Here is a 17,638-nt window from a genome sequence, read left to right on the forward strand (position 1 = left end):
GAGTGTTGTACGTCTGCTAAAGCAGCTCAGTAACAACAACCACAACCATAAACATATAGACGAAGAGGCAGAGTTTACAGTTTTATTTTGGATTCACTGACGCAATTACCCATTGATATACTTCGAGGCATTCTCTCATTTTATACTCGGCAAGCTTTGACAGGATTACAAGAGTAATAATTAATTGTTTTAATTGAAACTGCAAACAGAAAGCTATTTTCGGCTGAAACAATTACTCGTACTCAGCGAACGCGAAAATTACGGTTTCACTTTCGTTTGCTAATGGGAAAACTCGTCCGAATCAATCTTGAGTAGTTGTGTATTAATGAAACTATTACTCTACTCAATCAAAGAATTACTCGATGATTTGGCAAATCCGAGAACATGTACCTCATGCTGTGAAATTTATTTCATTCCGTGTTCTTGTACTGTTATAAAAATTCTTGCTTATTTTGGAGCGTTACAGCCTTCGGTTTACATAAGTACACCTTTTTTGTTCGTTTCAACTATTAAAAAAAATTTAAAGGAAAATATAGAGGTAAATAATATTTGTCTACGTAGTATTTAGGGTAAACCCAGTTTTTTCAGATAAGTAAATATTTTAGTGGTTTCAGAATTCATTTATTTTTTTGATTCAAAAGTTGTGTTGCACAAGTTCTGCTTGAGTTGAGGTTATATCCACGATATTTTGGCCACCAAAATCTCATAGACAGTCGTTATTACGCATTAATCGTTAAAGTTGTATAGGTATATTGGTTAACACATCGAAAAAGGAAAACAAACTTTTTATTTTCATTTCCTCTACACTTTCTCCGACTGCACATACTCGAGCTCGTATACATATTCATATCCAATACTCATCGGATAATAACATAAATTCGTCATTCACGTGTAATGGCGCCTGGAGATGTTGTAATTAGGTCCACTTCGCGAGACAACTCAGATATCCGCAATAGCGCAGTCGTGCATAAAAGATCAGCACTGCCACTCGCACAAATAACGATCCATCCAACGTAAACTCACGTGTTATTAACACATCGCTTATAAATGTATCGGTGTATATATATTACGTATACGTATAATTACATTATTAAACACGTACACGTGTATATATTATATGGATACCTACCGCAATGCTTGGTGATTCATAAATATGGGCACGCACATAATATGTATATACATATTTATACACGGGCACTTGTTGCACAGGAGTATACCCGCATGCACACTTGTTGCGGGTGAAACACATAAGTATAGGTATATATAGCATCGCGCATCGCTGCCCGCCCGACCGCTTATATAACTCGAAAGTGATTTTCGTGTTATAATACCGTCGAATGCTCTTTCTTACGACTACAATTAAGAAGGAAAAAAAGAAAGAGAGAGAGAAAAAAGGCCCTGATACCGTGTGCGAGTTAGGAGTAGTACCGTGTAAGTATACAGAAAGAAAGCAAAGTTATGCATTGTTATGTGGATCATAGCAGCGCAATATATACATATAATTTGATTCCGCGTTTATATTGAGGATATCCTATATACGGTGTAAGGTTGTGCTCGACTTTTGCGTAATACCTAACAAGCAAGCCGGTCCTGTAAGTATATACTTTTAATGCACGGAAAGCTACATGTGTATTACACTCACACCGCCGGCCGACGCCGCAAGTGCGTAACGTTAACCCATATACCTCCTATACAATATATACACATTGTGTGTATACACGTGTACGGGCAAAGCGTGGGACTGCAGCGGAGGGCAGGTAGTTAAACGCGAACCCGTGTACAATTCACAATCGGATGCCCGAATTTTATTGGCCACTCGCCCATTGTCGGATTTCGAGGGGGCCCACCTTTTTTTCGCCGCACAAGCTCGCCTGCCCTCGTAAATCCAGAGTAACGAGTTACTCGCATTGTGTTTGCGCTGCGCTTTTCGTTAACGATTGTTGAGAGGCCGTTCGTCTATATCTTTCGCGGTGCGCATGCAAATGTATATATAAAACACGCGTGGTAATCGCGTCTGCTTCTCTCTCTCTCTCTCTGCGCGCGTATATTTACATGTAGGAATATGTACATAGAGGCCGTGTCGTGTGTTTACCGTGATATAGGTACCCGCCGATCATGAACTTTCATCTATGAATCTAATCTCATTTGATCTGCTCCCCGCCACCGACCACGAATGGACTTCCGTATTCCATATAGAGGCCGTTTTCTCATTGATTCTTATCGGGGTGGCTTTACCTTTTTTTTCGGATGGAAAAGAAAAAGTCCCTCGCGTGCACTTACAGACCCGGCCATCTATGTGACACGATATTCATGGATTGGACGATCAAGTGTGTCTGTGTATATATAATACATATATACATGGACTGGGAAAATCGAGGAAAAAGGGAAAACTATTTCGCGGAGTGTGTTTCGGCGGTGCGCGTTGTGAAAACGTGTATACTCAATCCCATCGGGAGCCGTCGATGAGTTTCATGCGTTTGGCTATTGTTATCTTATCTCGAGCAACTGTAACAATGTATGCAGATTATTGGGTTTCAAAATTGCATCGGGCATGGCTACATAGTTTCATTATGCCTTCAATTGAGTTGGTTTAATGATATAATGATGTACTCCTTCGCGTATGGAACTACTCTCTTGTAATACTTGTTTTGCTGACTATACGACTATAACTAAATTTTGCCTATTGTTATAGAAGTATAGAAGTTATTAAATGGGTATCGATTTTACGATTTATCGTATGGAGAATTTTAATTTACTTTTTTTTTGCGCTGCACAAAAAAACAGTAGGTATGCAATAATAAAAGAAGCCTTTTAAAAGTCTGTAGCAGCTAGTATAATTTTATTGGACGTTATGGTTGAAAGCAGGTGCTAAAATTTTCAATACTTGAATTCTATGAGCGCACGGTGGCTCAGTCGGCTGGATTATGGTTCGGCACGCTGGAGACCGCGGTTCGATTCCCACCCAGTGCGACTCTCCCTAGCAAGTTATAAGTACCTATCTCTGTGAATTTTCATGTGTACTTTTTCCCCACGCAATGCTCCTCGTGAAGGGATGGGCGATCTTCTCGCAGCAAAATATGGGCCTATCCAATAGTGAAATTGTAACCAATAATGTAACAACATGTAACCATTACTTGTAATATGTATCCTATATAATGTAAAATGTATCTTACTGTAAAAAAAAAAAAAAAAAAAAAAAAAAAAAAAACATATACTTAATCACTTGAAATAGCATTGGAATTTGATTAAGTTTTCACTCTTTTTCAGAGCAAACTCATGGGTAATCAGTTTTGCTTTGTATCATGTAACAGGCATAGTACATACAGTAATGTATATCATAACAGCTGAATTACATCAGTATAACAGTGCCTATACACCAAATCATCACCACAAAGCTTGAAATGTTATTTTATGCGAAATACATATCCTCGTTGTTCCAAATATTTTCCCTTTCGCACAATAATTTTTTACGATTGAAAAAAAAGTAGTTTTGAAAAAACATATTTATGTATCTTCACTCGATCAACGAATTTTTTGGAAAACTGCGGGATATTATTTTTGTTTTTTAAGATGGAATTGATTTTTTAGACCCGACCAATGCTCGATGTAGGGTTTGCTTCAAACCTTACTCCAAACGGGCCAAGAAAAAGCGAGAGAAAAATACAGTAATCCTTCGTAGAGCATCCACAGTTGAGTCTGGATGATGATAACAGTAGATGAGTTTTTCTCTGGAAAACAGTCACCAAGAACATCAAATTTGTGACAGATTTCGATTAACGTACATTGACAACTAAACTGTTCATTACCGTTATGAGTTAATTTGTCCCAAGCTCGTTACAAACGGTAAAAAAAGAAAAAGAAAAAAAAAAGGGCCCGAAAACGGAACTGTCCATTACAGCGTCCTTCTCGACTCCTTCAGGCATACGCGGCCCGCACGTGACCGCTCGGCGAGCACGTGCGCCTGCACATGTGCCGCGTACCGATCGGTTTACCCTCTACCTCTTGAACGTATACATTGTACACCTCCCAGGAGTACCCGCATACATAGTTTTGCGTCCACGCGTCAGCGGCAAAACGTGGAACACGTTGTCACCCCTTTTTTTCATAAACATATCGCGTGATCGACATTACGCGCTCGATAAAAGTGAGCGCGCGGGCGTTCCTTTTATGGATACGCACTCGTTGCACGTTTGACCTTGGAAGTGGGTGTACATGTATACACGTCGCAACCATTGTACCAGACATTTATATACGTATACCACTACACGCGAGATTGCTTATAATTACCTGTAGGTACGTTTTGCGCGTACCTTCGAACGGGACGAGGAGAAAAACTTACCCATATTTACACCGTTGCTCACGTGCGGCGCTTGGATACCTTTTTTTTTTTTTTTTTTTCTGTTTTTTCCTTTCGTCCCGTGGAATATGGCTTTTTCCGCGTGCCGCTGCCCGCTTCTCTTTACTTATTATCATAGACCGTACATGTTGCACTGTGTTTATGCCTGCCCCAAGAGATTATGGATTGGTTTCTCGCTTCACTCCCCCTCCCTCTCTCTGTGTACAATTAGCTCGTGGGTAGGTTGTGGCGAGAAGGAATGGGACTTTTTTTTTTTTTTTTTTTTTTTTAATGGAGGGTCGCTTTTCTCTCCCTTTCTCTGCGTGAACTCGTTTTCCGAGTGAACGTTCCCAACACCGTATACATTGTGCTTGTTATTAATATACACAACGAGTGCGATGCAAGCGAGCTCGGTCGCAAAAAGTCGAGCGTTTTGTTGTTATATTTTGAAATAAGTGCGGTCAAAGTAGGTACGACGATGCGCCCGTTGGACGTCTTTTTGCTGCGTCCACGTGAAAGCTTTGCGTATCAGTTAATTGTTTTCTAAACGGGCGGGCCACGGGTCGCTTTTTTGCAACGCCAAATTATTTTTAGCAATCGTATGCCGAGAGATCTCTCAATCTGACCATTTTATTTGAAATTTCTTTTTCAATTCTCGGGAGTTGATTGTATCGCGTAAATGTTTATTTATTGGGTTATTACACGGGTTTGAAAACCTTTCACGTTACAGTTCACACCTACCTCGCAAGATAAAGATCGAAGCGCTGGATTACAAACATGTATCTCTTCCGTCATCTTTTTTAATTATAGAATATGTGTTTACTTACGTAGTGGTACATGTTTAGCGTTAACAAACAAGTACATTCACGCTTAAAGAGATAGGGGTACATGTTGCGCTCTTTATAGCTGGTGCATTGTGTATAGCTCATAACAAGTGTTTCTTTCGGTTTGGTTGCAATTAGTTCTACTCGGACGTTTATTATTTGGACTCCAAGATATTGTACGTCAAATTTTTCGATGATTGAGATTTCGTCACGACAGGTGTTTCGGGATGTAACTTCATTTTTAAATCTCATGTAAGGGCGTTGATTTGTTGTTCACATTTGCGTTGAGGAGATCTGTGTTTCTGGCTTGGATCGAATCTGGTCTGACACACCCCACGATTAAATAATTTTTTTTTATACATTTTCATATCCAATAACCACAATAACAGTACTATTCAATAACTTATGGATGGTTATTTGTTGTCTTTTTGATATGAATTCTTTTTTTTTTTAGCAGAATTTTGGTCTAAGAAATCGTTGTTCATAGTTACTTTTGACATTTTTGTAGGAAGACATTATTTTTTAAATATTTGGAAATTAAAGTACTTTATAAAAAAAAAAAAAAAAAAAAAGCTTAGACCTAACAAAATATTCTAATACTATCATTTACGTAATCAACAAAATCTCTGATCGTTTCTAAATCATTAATTCCAAAGAATGTATTTGCCGATCTTTTCCTAACGTATTGGTATTTTGTGGTTTTGCAGAAAATTTGGCGCCATCTGAGTTGAAAAAGCTGAGAAATAAGCAAAGGAAACAGCGGAGGAAGGCGGAGCTCGAGAGACAACAGGCGGCCCAGGCTCAGGAGAAGAGGGAACAGCACAACAAGTCGCGGCAGCAAGCCGATCCCGATCTGGAACAGCCAACGCTGGACGAGCTTATTCCAGAAAAGTTGGAAAGGGTCCGTACAGATCAGTCTTTCTTATACACGTATTTGTACGCAGTGCAGTGTAAATTGTTTCATTGAACCGATCGCGCGGTACCGGTAACTAATACAATGTAAAAAACGTTCACTCTGTCGGTTACGGGAAATGCATTTGTGTCCAACTCACCAGTTCTTGACCCAACAATGTATAGAATACTTTGAACAAACTACAGAATACACTTCAAGACTCAATTTTCCTGTAATTGTGGGTGCCATAAATTTTCGAAAATACAAATTTCAACGATAGGATTGAAGTGTGCAGGCTCCGTCAAGTTTATCCAACCTAAATCTCAACTTCCTTGTACCCCTCTTTTCCACCGTAACACCACACACCTCATCTTTATCAACTAGTCTTGCACCTACCCAAATCGCCCTAAGGTGCGGATGCAGCTGCGAGGCTTGAGAACAAATTCCATCCAGAAATAGTTCTGAAAACAAATTAACAAATCGCACCCAACAAGATTCAAAACTGCACTCCACTTGAGCGGTCGTACAGATTAGATTAAGGCCTTAGCCAACTGAGCTACGAACGTTTCCGTTTTTCTGATTTTTTTTTTTTTTTTTGTTTCGTAATTGTGTAACTTTCGATTGATGAGACTTTTCATAACTTTTGTATCATTTCGAACAAAGCTGCGTAAAATTTTCTGATAAATTTCTCATTTATCCTGTACTAGAGCACACATTAAAAATGGCACTTAAACATTGATTTCATTAACAACTTTTCTTTGAATTACTTTGAAATATCGACAAAACTTTAAAAAAATTAAGATCCATTCATTCGAGTATTTCTTTATTAAATTATTATTTTTGTTTGGCGGCTAATTCGCGAATCTATTTAAAAGTCAAACGGCTGTGGTTTAAATCTTATCATAAAAAACTGGTATAGTAATGTTTTTTTTAAGTAATCAAATGTAATGAATCATTCGAATTCATGATTAATTTACTGTAGGTGATTTTTAAATTTAAGTAAAAAAATGGCATATTGATCCCGGCATTTAATTGGGATAAATTATTGATTCCTCTTATTTATCGACAGGTTGAAGATCCATTGGAGCAAGCGATAAAATTCCTTCTTCCCTTGCAAGAATTGGCTGCAAAGAAAATTGAAACTCATTTAATGGCATTCGAAATATACATTCGCAAAGGTAAGTGTTTTTTTTTTTTTAATTTACGTAATTACCGTGGCTGCAGTAATGTTGGGAATACTTTGCCAACTTTCAAGGTGGTTCATGCGTGGATTGCCGCATGATTGTCGTAAGAATTAAATGAAACTTCCAAAAAAGCTTGCTGAAGATAATAGATGTTACATGAGCTTTCATGACGTGCAGTATATTTTTAGAAATTCTTTATGGACCATACAAAATTTTGCCCGTGAGAAATACATGAAAAGCGAATGTATCATAATTTCTAAAATTTTAGGTAATCAGACTTGAAAGATATTGACGCAAACTCAAACATGCCTATATAATAAATCATCAGCGGATAATCTAAGCTCACATACAAATGGAAAAAAATAATTTCTAGAATATTTTGTATGATATATTGTACTTTAAAGTTTTATGCGTTTATTTTATTTTGTTTTAATGAATTTTAATAATTAACAGTAATTTTTTAACAAACTCACATTTGATTGACTCAGGAGCCATGCATGTAACCACCTTTGATTTTTTTCAGTTAGATAAAATGAAACGAAAAATGAGCTGTTTGAAAAAAAAGTTGAGCTCATAATTAATATAACCTTGATAAGTGTAATCAAAAGTAATGTGTTATTTTGGGCACCCGCAGTGGGGGGATTCGAAAAACGATAGTGCACTTTGACTTTGCCGTGTGTCAAAACTACGAATTTTTTTTTTCAACGATGTTGATTTTAACGATAGCTGTGACAACGAATGCATGTTAACTTTTTCGCCAGACGATCGCAAGGTATAAGCAATAATGAACAGTGTCAGTGCTGGCGTTGAAATTAATTTAGCTGAAAATAATATCCGTATAGCTTTGCAATAAGATTGGAGTGAATTATTTTAGACCCCCTTTGCCCCCATGAAATGAACCAATAGTTATCAACTGAAGTTTTTACGAAAATTGAGAGAAATAGTAAAATAAGATTGAAATAAAGATATGGGTTTAAAACGATTACTCCGAGTGTCGTCTCACACGAGTGTTGCAAGCTATAATTTGCAAACCCTAGGAAAAGTTCAACTTAAGCTTAGTGTGTTGTTTTTTTCGTGCTCAGAGAGATGCTACACTGAGAGGAAAAAATAATGAAAATTGTTGAGAAAATCCAGCAAAAATTATCGTTTCGCACAGTAAATCGGATGCAAGCTAGCAAAACAGAAAAAAATTGTTATTTTTAACAGTAAAGATTATTGTTGTAACAGTTATAATTATAGTTTTAATAGTTAAAATTATGGTTAAATCAGTAAAAATTTCTATGTGGGAACAGTAACCCTCAAAAGGATCGGCTAATAAATTTTTCCGCATATAAATTTTTGCTGTTCTAATCATAATCTTTACTTTTTGAACAACAATTTCAACTGTTAAAACAATAATCCTTATTGTTAAAAATAAAATTTTTTTTTCTGTTTTGCTAATTTGGATCCTATTTACTGTGCGGAATGATAATTTTCTGGAATTTCTCTATAGTTTTAATTATTGTTTCCTCTCAGTGTAGAGTACATGTCCCGAAGTTGAACTTGACGTTAAAAGTAATAAAAAAAAAAAAAAAAAAAAAAAAAAAAAAAAATAGATTGTACGATCACAATAACCGTTTTCCCGCACACTTGCGAGTCAAAGCTATAATGAAAAATTGTCTCTGTCAACAGGACGAACCCTGCTGATGCTGCGGTCGATAAACCGGGCGTACCGGCTGGACCCGAGCAACCCGGAGCTCCACTGCTGCCTGGTGCGCTTCCTGCGCCACACCGCGAGCTCAAACCTCGACAGCGTCGTCAGCGAGGTCGTGAAGCGCCAGTCGTCCAGTATCTTCGAGGGCAGGAGCGCCGGCCAGCTGAACGCCGACTACCTCGAGCAAAACTCCAGCTCCCTGGCTCACTCGCTCCAAGCGGCGCGCATGATGTACCTCCTCGAGCCAAGCGCCCAGCAGCGGGCCCTCGGCCTCGCCACGAACCTCCAGCTCCCCACGGGTGTCAACCTCGAGAACTGCACGCGCGTCCTCGAGGCCCTGCGCAACGGCGACTTTGGGCCCTGCGACCAAGCCATCGCCGACTACTCGGCCGAGTGCCACAAGCGCTTCCCCTACTCCACGGCCTTCCGGCCCCCGGGTGGTCCCACCAACCCCGGCAGCAGCGGCTGTGCCGGTGTCGACGCCACCAAGCAGCAGCACCAACCACAGTCGGGATTGCTGAACCACCAGGACGCCTCGAAGGAGCTGCAGCCGATGACCGCGAGCTCGAACAACACCAACAATTGATCCTTACGCGCGACCCTCGGCCGAACCGAGTTCCGCTCGAGCGCCCGATAGTCGAACGACCGATCGGCTGTCGTTGCTCATGTCAGTCGTGTACACGAGCTCCTCGTCTGTCGCGAGAACTCTCCACACGCATCTCTCTATCCATCTCTCCCTCTCTCACAATCCATCCTATACATTTTGTCTCTGCTCCGAGCGATTTTTTCGGAAACAACGCGTGTCTTTTTATGGATATATACATACATTCACCCACAAGTATATACATATTATCATGTGCTGAATTGAACTCGCTCTCTGACTTTGTTTGCCGAGGCTCACTTTGTACGTGTACCTTTACCTTGTAACGCGAATGTCTCTCGAGCCAATAGAAAACAAGCTCACACGTTCATTTTTCTTCCTCCTCTTTCTTCGTTTCATTCGACTAATCATTAATTGGTTTCATAGAGATGAGATTGAGAATACCGATCGTCGGACGCGCGCGCGCATTATATCATTATTAAAGGTGAAGACAAAACAAATTATATATATATATATATATATATAGATCAAATTTGAATTGTTGAATGAGTAAATTTATAAATTTGAACGATACTTTTTCATGTTTTTCATTTCAATTGTACGTTCATTTATTGTTTTCGCACATATAAGCGAAAAATCAACGATACTTTTTTTTTCCTCATCGTTACTTGAACAAATTGTACCATCGCTATTATACTGTGACAACGTTCCCTGTCGTAAAATATCCCTTGTGTCAAATGCGTTTTAACGATTTTCCGAAGGGCGAGAACAGCAATTTTTCAACAGTGTTGCGTTAATTGTATAAACTTGAATGATCAACCATCTCTTTTTAATAAATGTTATTTCATTGCAATTTTTTTTTTTTTTATTTCATTCTTTGCACACAACGTATTTTCAATCTTTATCCTTGAATTTTGTATTATGCCTACGCGCGAAAAATCAATTTTGGGTTAGACTTGACAATTTTTTAAAATTTTTATAAAGTATTGATGGGTTTTGTACGTTTAAAAGTGAATTGTTTATTGAAAATGAAAATAAGCTTGCTTTCTTCAAGTATAAAATCGTAACAGTAGATAGCGGAATTTTAAACTGCATAAAAATGAATTAAACAATTGATGATCATAACGTAGTATAATATAAATAGTTGAATAAAATGATGAAACTTGAGTTGAAAATTGATAGGTGTATCATTCGTCACTATAGCGTCATCCAAAGGAGGGAAATAAGTTAAAAGAAAATAGATGCTGGAGAGAAAATAAGAAACGCGCTATCATTAGTCTTTAAAAGTGTACTGCTGACATATATTTAATGAAGTATGAGCAACGAAGGGATTGATTGCATGATTTAAGTGAAACGTTGTTAATGCGACGAGCTCAGCGACTAAAAGGAAAGTTTACTTGTTTACGTAGTACATAAGTAATATATTATATAAATATAAATGTGTCTAGGGGAAAAAAAAAAATTCAAAGGTCACAAACACGCATACATAACAGGCCAAGTAAAAAGCTTCTCTTCCATGAAAAGAATTGTTTAACGAGGGGTCAAGACTTTTAACGAACCGTTTGGTATCATGGAAGGGAGACTCCATAGGCTGAAGAAGAAGACGATTAGGGCTTCGAGTGTACAGAGTGTGCTGTGTATACAAAAAAAAAAAAAAAGTTTTATGCTGCATTATAAAAAGAGGAGAAAAAATTAGTGTTATTGACGTTAAGAAGTTATTAATGTCGGTACAAAACGAAATACAAGACTTGTATACAATTCGCGTTTATGCGCTCTGCGGCGAATAGAAAAGAAAGCAAATACGTTTCTATTCCTTGCTCGAGTTTTGAGGGGAAAAAAAATCACAAACTGTCGCCTGAGGGGGACCGTTGTTCTCTTAGCTAAACTCATCGCCAATATCGAAATTCTGCTTACTTCACGGTTAGCAGAAGTCTTAAACTTCTATTACGATTTTATTGCTTTTTCGTAAGCCACATTGCGTCAATACGTCTCCGAGTCGCGCGTAAAACCCATAAGAAATTATAAGAGCGAAGGAGAGGTGTTCTGTGCATTGAGACTAAATCCACAGGGCTTTACGCTAAACGACGCATCGGTGGCGCATTGACGCAGCGCTATTGTTTTCTGTTCGATCGCCTTTACGTGGTTTTGGTATTGTAAAAAATTTATTTTTCATGTAAACAAAGTGTTACTGCATCTGATTAACCAAAATACTTTCTTCAACTATTGTCTAGCGTTGTTATTTTATAAGCACTTGAATATGCAACCACTTCGTTGGAAATGACGATTGTTGATTTAGCAATAGAACCAAATCTTTGTTTTTAAAATAATAAGAATCATTGTTTTATCGTCGTTGTAAAATGAAAGTTCATTCAAACTTTGAAATAATTAACAGTTTCCATCTCATTGTTCAACTTGATGTGAATATTTTCTGTGAAATATATGAATTTAAATACATTACGAAGAAAGTCTGATATTAAATAGAATAAGGAAAAATAAATCTTCTGTCTTTATCATAATCATATAATACAGAGCTCTAATGAAAACATTTTTTTTGTTTGTCGTGTACTGCATTCAGTGTGTATGCGTACAATCAAATATCGTTCTCGTGGAATTGAAGGGCCAAAAATATACAACAAACTGACTGTAAAACCAAATGATAACGAAAATTTTAATAAAAACGCAAGTCTGGTGACCTGCTTGTTGGACTTTAATAATCCTATTACACCTTATATACATGATCGCGATTGTTATTTGGATCAATTGTAAATTTATCAAAACTGTAACTATCTATACATACATCAAAGGATATAAGTGTGTGTTGATGATGATAATTGTCATTCAATGCTAAATATTACATGTAAATTTGGTTCAGAAAGTTAATTGGTGTACGTCTTTTATATATAAACTCCAGATTCGCTAGTGTCACCTTAAGAATTTTTTGTACAGCATAAAATATACGTATCTGAGTAACTTTGTCGTAACTATTTTATCAAACAGTAAATTTCCCTTTCTACTGAATAAGAAAGTAACATTTTTTATGATTGTGTTGAACTAAAAGTAAGTAGATTCATCATGTTTCATAAGTGAAAAATTGATTTTATTATTAAGGTTAATGAGTGTACAATATAATAAATTAAATAAGAATCATATTTGTAACTTACTGTCTTACACACATTTACAAAATAGTATTTTTTTTATTTACTTTGTTTTTTAGTTTTTTATCACAGCATGAATCACAAATGCTTTACATACATGACATATTAGAGAAATATATCAAGCATTTCTCTCACTCAAATTTACAAAAACACCATCCAAGTAGTATTTGAAAGCATTCTGTAAATCTATCTGTATAATTTTCTGGTAACCATTTTTTAAAAAAACAGACGCACACTTGTAATAAAGTGAAATAAATCAGTAAGTCCAGGGACAACTCAAGTAATGCTTACCAAATGCCAACGCATCTTGACTGATAATATTGAACAATTGTTAACGATTTAACAAAAAAATACATGGATCTTTTGAGTATTTCAGTAAAACAGCATGATTGAATAATTTAATTAGACATCAAGAATATTGTTTTATAATTAATAACACATACATTTTTTGTATATCATGTATTTAACAATAGGAGCGTTTGTAGCTCTGTGGGTTAGTAGGTGTCGGCTGACCTTAGGCCTCAGGGCAACAGGAAGGCATCACTTTGGAAGGTCGGGGTATAGGGTCGTTCTAGATGGGGAAAAGGAAAAGCTTATATTACATTACAATCATCCTTAATACAATCAGAGATATGCTAAAGAGTTTAATATGTCCTATTGGGTAAGAAAAAATATTTTATTGTTAATGTACGGAATATACAAGGTTTTTTATTTATTTGAAGCGTTAAGTAAAAATAGTTATAAAAATACATACTTTCCGTAAAAAATTTCCAACACCTTCGTAATAGTTATGAAAATGTATTAATCACAAGCAATTAATTGTTAAATACTGCATTAAAATTAATTGAATGTACAAAATTCAAAATCATCAGTTAGTAAGTCTACAACACAACTGCATAGTATTTTTAGGATCAAAACACAATACTAAATAATATATGCTAATCGTTGATGATAATTTGGTAAAAACTGAAAAAAATGTGTGCAGCTATCAATGGAATTTTCAATGATCATTCATAAAGAAATAAATTATTTACATCATTAAATTTATGCTTAGTACACAGCAGTATCACATGTATAAATAGTACTTTACATCCACCAAAAACCATACAAATGGCTTCAATGAACATTTTTATATATTTTAAGGACAAATTTTTCAATTTTATATTTTAACTGTAAAGCACTATTCAGTTTAACATTGTCAAACTTAATTTTGTAATACATTTTGTAATAAATTTCGGTGTGATTTAGTTAAAATTAAAAATTATTTTTGAAGCAGCCAACTATTTGTCTGGGCTCTCAGGCAACTGATTCATGTTATTCCAATTTATTGCAGTAAAGTCAATCACAATTTTCTCCTGATTCGGCTTATATTGACTGAAAAAAGAAAGAATACCATTAAATTAGGATGAAATAAGTGAACACAATAGTTGAATACTCATGCAACTCCAAATCCTACCTGTATTGAACATTGGCAGCATCTAGCATTCTTTTCGAGGCCTTAGTAGAAATTTTGTGCGAATGCTTATCAGACAAGTAATAGATTTTTCTGATTCCAGACTGAATTATCACCTTTGCACATTCGTTGCATGGAAACAAAGCAACGTAAAGAGTACAGTTTTTAATACATTCAGATTGTTTGTTCAAAATTGCATTCAACTCAGCATGGCACACTAGAAACAATTCAATTGTCATCAAAGTAGCGATATAACGTGATGATGAGCTAATCATATAATTATTCATGAGTTCACACCATATAAGAACTTGTTTTCTAATGGATCATCCGATTGTTTTTTCCAAGGGAAGTCATTATCACTGCATCCATTTGGCATACCATTGTAGCCAACACCCACAATTTTTTTTTCATTATTAACAATGCAGGCTCCAACTTGGGAACAAGGATCTTTGCTACGCATAGCAGCTAAAAAGGCCACCGCCATAAAGTAATCATCCCAGCTAATATAATCCAGCCTTCTACTATTGACATCCCTGCAATCAATGAATCAATCATTACTCTTATGTAGGAAAAATGTGGTTTGGAATTGGAAATTACTTGACAGTAAATTAATACCGATATTTTATTGAACGGATTGTTTACCTTTTATCATTTTGTTTTTTACTAGACTGAGGACTGTCGTTGAGTTTGATTTGATCTATTTCTAAGTTATCAGCCATTATTTATTTGATGACTTAAAAAAAACAACTTTATTGTAAAAGTAATATACTTAATGACGTGGTTACCACGTCGTCGTAGTGTTGTATACACATAATATTAATAATTTATTGATGCCGCGAGCAACTGACACGTGGAACGTGGAGAAACCGGAGCAGACTAAAGATACGGAATCCACCAATCCACGGAAATTTTGATTATAGCCAACGTGATAGCCAATAGGAGTTGAGTTTGAGAGTGTTGTCTTGTATTTTTGCGCGCGGAATGCTTTAATTTGCTCTTGTCTTGTCTGATTCTTCGTCTGGTTCACTCTTAGGTATTAGCTTTGTTCGGTTTAATCGGTTAGCGATCCAGACCGAAACTTGACGTCACGTAACAATGCATGAATACATAGTAAGGTACCGTCAGTTTGTGGCGTGGATGGCGGCAGTTTTGGAATGATGCCACCATCAAAAAATTTTTTGACTTTTGACCATCGTGGTCAATTGGCCATCAACGATGGAAGCCACAAGCACACGGGTGCGAGAGAGATAAAGGATCATTCGCCCTCTCTCTCGCACTCGCGCTTTCAAATGGAGTTGCGTCTGAACGCTACCTTATTCAGTAATGATTTGATACTCGAAGAAGTATTATTAATAACTGTATTGATTGGGAAGGAGGACGAGCTAAAAGAATGCTGAAAAAAAATCCAGTTAGATCTTAAAAAAAATGATGGTAACAAAGAAAACGGAGAATAATGAGAGATTAATATGTAACGTAGGTATAATGTTAATGTACTAGTCAAATTTCTAGTTGTACCGATACATAAAATGATTAATAAAGGCTATTTTTGCATATGCCGGGTCATTTATTATGAATTACTTTTGGATCATGTGTTATTTCCAATTTATTAAAGTTTGGTTAACTTTATTTTCTTCGCTTCCGTTTGCCTGCTCTGGGGAGTATATGGACTGTATACGGTTACCGGACCCTATGGCTGCCATAACCGGTCCATATCCTCCTTATCATACAGGTCGTGTGTGGTGCCGTAATTGGTCCGTATACCTAGCTTATGGCATCATTAACGGGCCTGAAACTCGCCGGAAGGTAGGTTTCTAATCGGGAGAGTATACATGTTCTTGCTTCTCATCAGGGTGAGATTACATGGAGTCTGGCAGTCTGCAGACTGTCAGAATCGTGCCAAGTTTAAAATATGTTTCAATATTAATATTTAAAATCTGTTACGTTAGCAAAGAAATAATTATCGTAATACATTTGCATTTCTGTATTAACTAATATTTATGAAAAAAAAGGCGACAAAAAACGTTTTGTCACAGTTACAATATATTGTTATACATATATACCAGGTTACATCAGTGACCCTACTGACCGACTGTGCGATGTTAACATAAATCTATAAAAAAAGTTATAAAATATAATATTTGACACGTTTTATTGTAAATGAAATTGATTGTAACTAAGCCTTTATTCCGTTATGACAATAATTACAATTTTTTCTTTATTTTAATAAATTATTCTGAGATGTTATAATTTAAACATAATTTAATCTTAGCGCGATTCTGCCAGTCTGCAGACTGCCAGACTCCATGTAATCTCACCCTCACCCTCACTCGCACTCACACGGGCTTATGGCTGGTCCTGGAAGTTCTTCAAGACTCCACATATTTTGTATACGCAGCTCTGCGGAATACCATCCCGTAATTCATCAAGTTACTGATTTTTAATATTAATTTTAATATAAAAATGGTCTAGTTTTTAAAAATATTTGATGATGCTGGTATATTATATCAGATAACTTGAATTTGTACAAGGAAATGGTTAAAATAATTTATTATTCATTTTTATTTTCTAAAATGTTTATGATTTATTTCTTATACCATTTTTTTTTAAAGTAAAGTTATCTTTTCCGCTCTCGGGTGGTTTTGGGAGGCTGGTACTTCCTCGGGCCAAAAAGCAGTTTTCCGATACTCGTTCGAAAAGTCTCCTTTACGAACCTCGTTACGTCCCTTGCCTTCGGCTCGGGCTGCAAACCTCTCGGTTCGCAAACAAAGACTTTTCAAACTCGTAGGAAAACTACCATTTGCGTCCTCCGGGCCTTCAGTACTTTTCTGCCCTAGGGCCCAAAGTGATTTACTGGGCGCAAAGTATGCCCACGGGTACAAAATTGCCCTTTGCACCCTCCGTAAGAAAAACATTATACGCGACTCGGGCACCAACCTACAACAAGCGCGCCCTTCGGGCGCTCATGTTTGTACTTTGTGCCATAGTGATGTAATGTATCATTTCATTTCAAATCCAACGAATTCGTTACTCCAGAGCACGAACCGCTTAAGCCCAACGTTTTCTCATAGTAATTTAATCAATCCACCAGAGCATGCATGACTATTTTGGCATGCAATTTTTTTTTCCTTCTTGTTTTTACTTATAAAATACATGAAGTAGTATATTTTACTGCTCAGCATCGTGTGTATATATATATATATATATATATATATATCCGTACCGTGTATATAATTATACAGTAGTATTAATATATGTGTTTCAGCATCAATCGTATTGTCGCTCGGAAATTGGCTGCTCCCAATATTAATTACCGCCACCACGATGAAACTGATGGAGTTGTGTTTCGAAACACAATCAGGCTTGTAAGCACCGGTAAACTGCTGATTCCATAAATATATGCAAAATTGGCGTATGAGATTTTTTGTTCACTTGTATTGAATTAGCCGTTATTTAACGGTGTTCACATGCCTGGAAGACAACCCATGGCGGTGATAGTACCG

The 17,638-nt window shown here is 36.6% G+C and overlaps 2 protein-coding genes across 3 annotated transcripts in view; one reads left to right on the forward strand and one right to left on the reverse strand.

Annotated features, from left to right (window-relative positions):
* The window catches only part of Naa15-16 (N-alpha-acetyltransferase 15/16), a 92,118-nt gene extending 79,642 nt beyond the window's left edge, over positions 1-12,476 (forward strand). Inside the window, exons 9-11 of the mRNA XM_014361909.2 lie at positions 5,868-6,061; positions 7,122-7,230; positions 8,908-12,476. Coding sequence (XP_014217395.2) covers positions 5,868-6,061; positions 7,122-7,230; positions 8,908-9,515 — 911 coding nt within the window. The 3' untranslated portion in view covers positions 9,516-12,476. The remainder of the gene's footprint in view (positions 1-5,867; positions 6,062-7,121; positions 7,231-8,907) is intronic.
* Positions 12,477-13,126: 650 nt separating this feature from the next.
* Positions 13,127-15,265, reverse strand: LOC111643630 (deoxycytidylate deaminase). 2 transcript variants are annotated; one of them, XM_023391765.2, is made up of 5 exons: positions 14,908-15,265; positions 14,781-14,841; positions 14,436-14,671; positions 14,142-14,355; positions 13,127-14,059 (listed from the first exon to the last, which is right to left on the reverse strand). In XM_023391765.2, exons 1-5 carry the CDS (start codon positions 14,948-14,950, stop codon positions 13,966-13,968), a joined length of 648 nt encoding a protein of 215 aa, XP_023247533.2. In that variant the 5' UTR covers positions 14,951-15,265; the 3' UTR covers positions 13,127-13,965. The 2 variants fall into 2 exon arrangements, with proteins under 2 accessions (XP_023247533.2, XP_089452814.1); XM_089596688.1 differs by having other exon boundaries at positions 14,781-15,263.
* Between the last annotated feature and the right edge of the window lie 2,373 nt (positions 15,266-17,638).

This window comes from Copidosoma floridanum, unplaced genomic scaffold, assembly GCF_036245765.1.
Source record: "Copidosoma floridanum isolate Cflo_tuat_1 unplaced genomic scaffold, Cflo_Japanese_pri ptg000030l, whole genome shotgun sequence".
Classification (NCBI taxonomy): Eukaryota; Metazoa; Arthropoda; class Insecta; order Hymenoptera; family Encyrtidae; genus Copidosoma; species Copidosoma floridanum.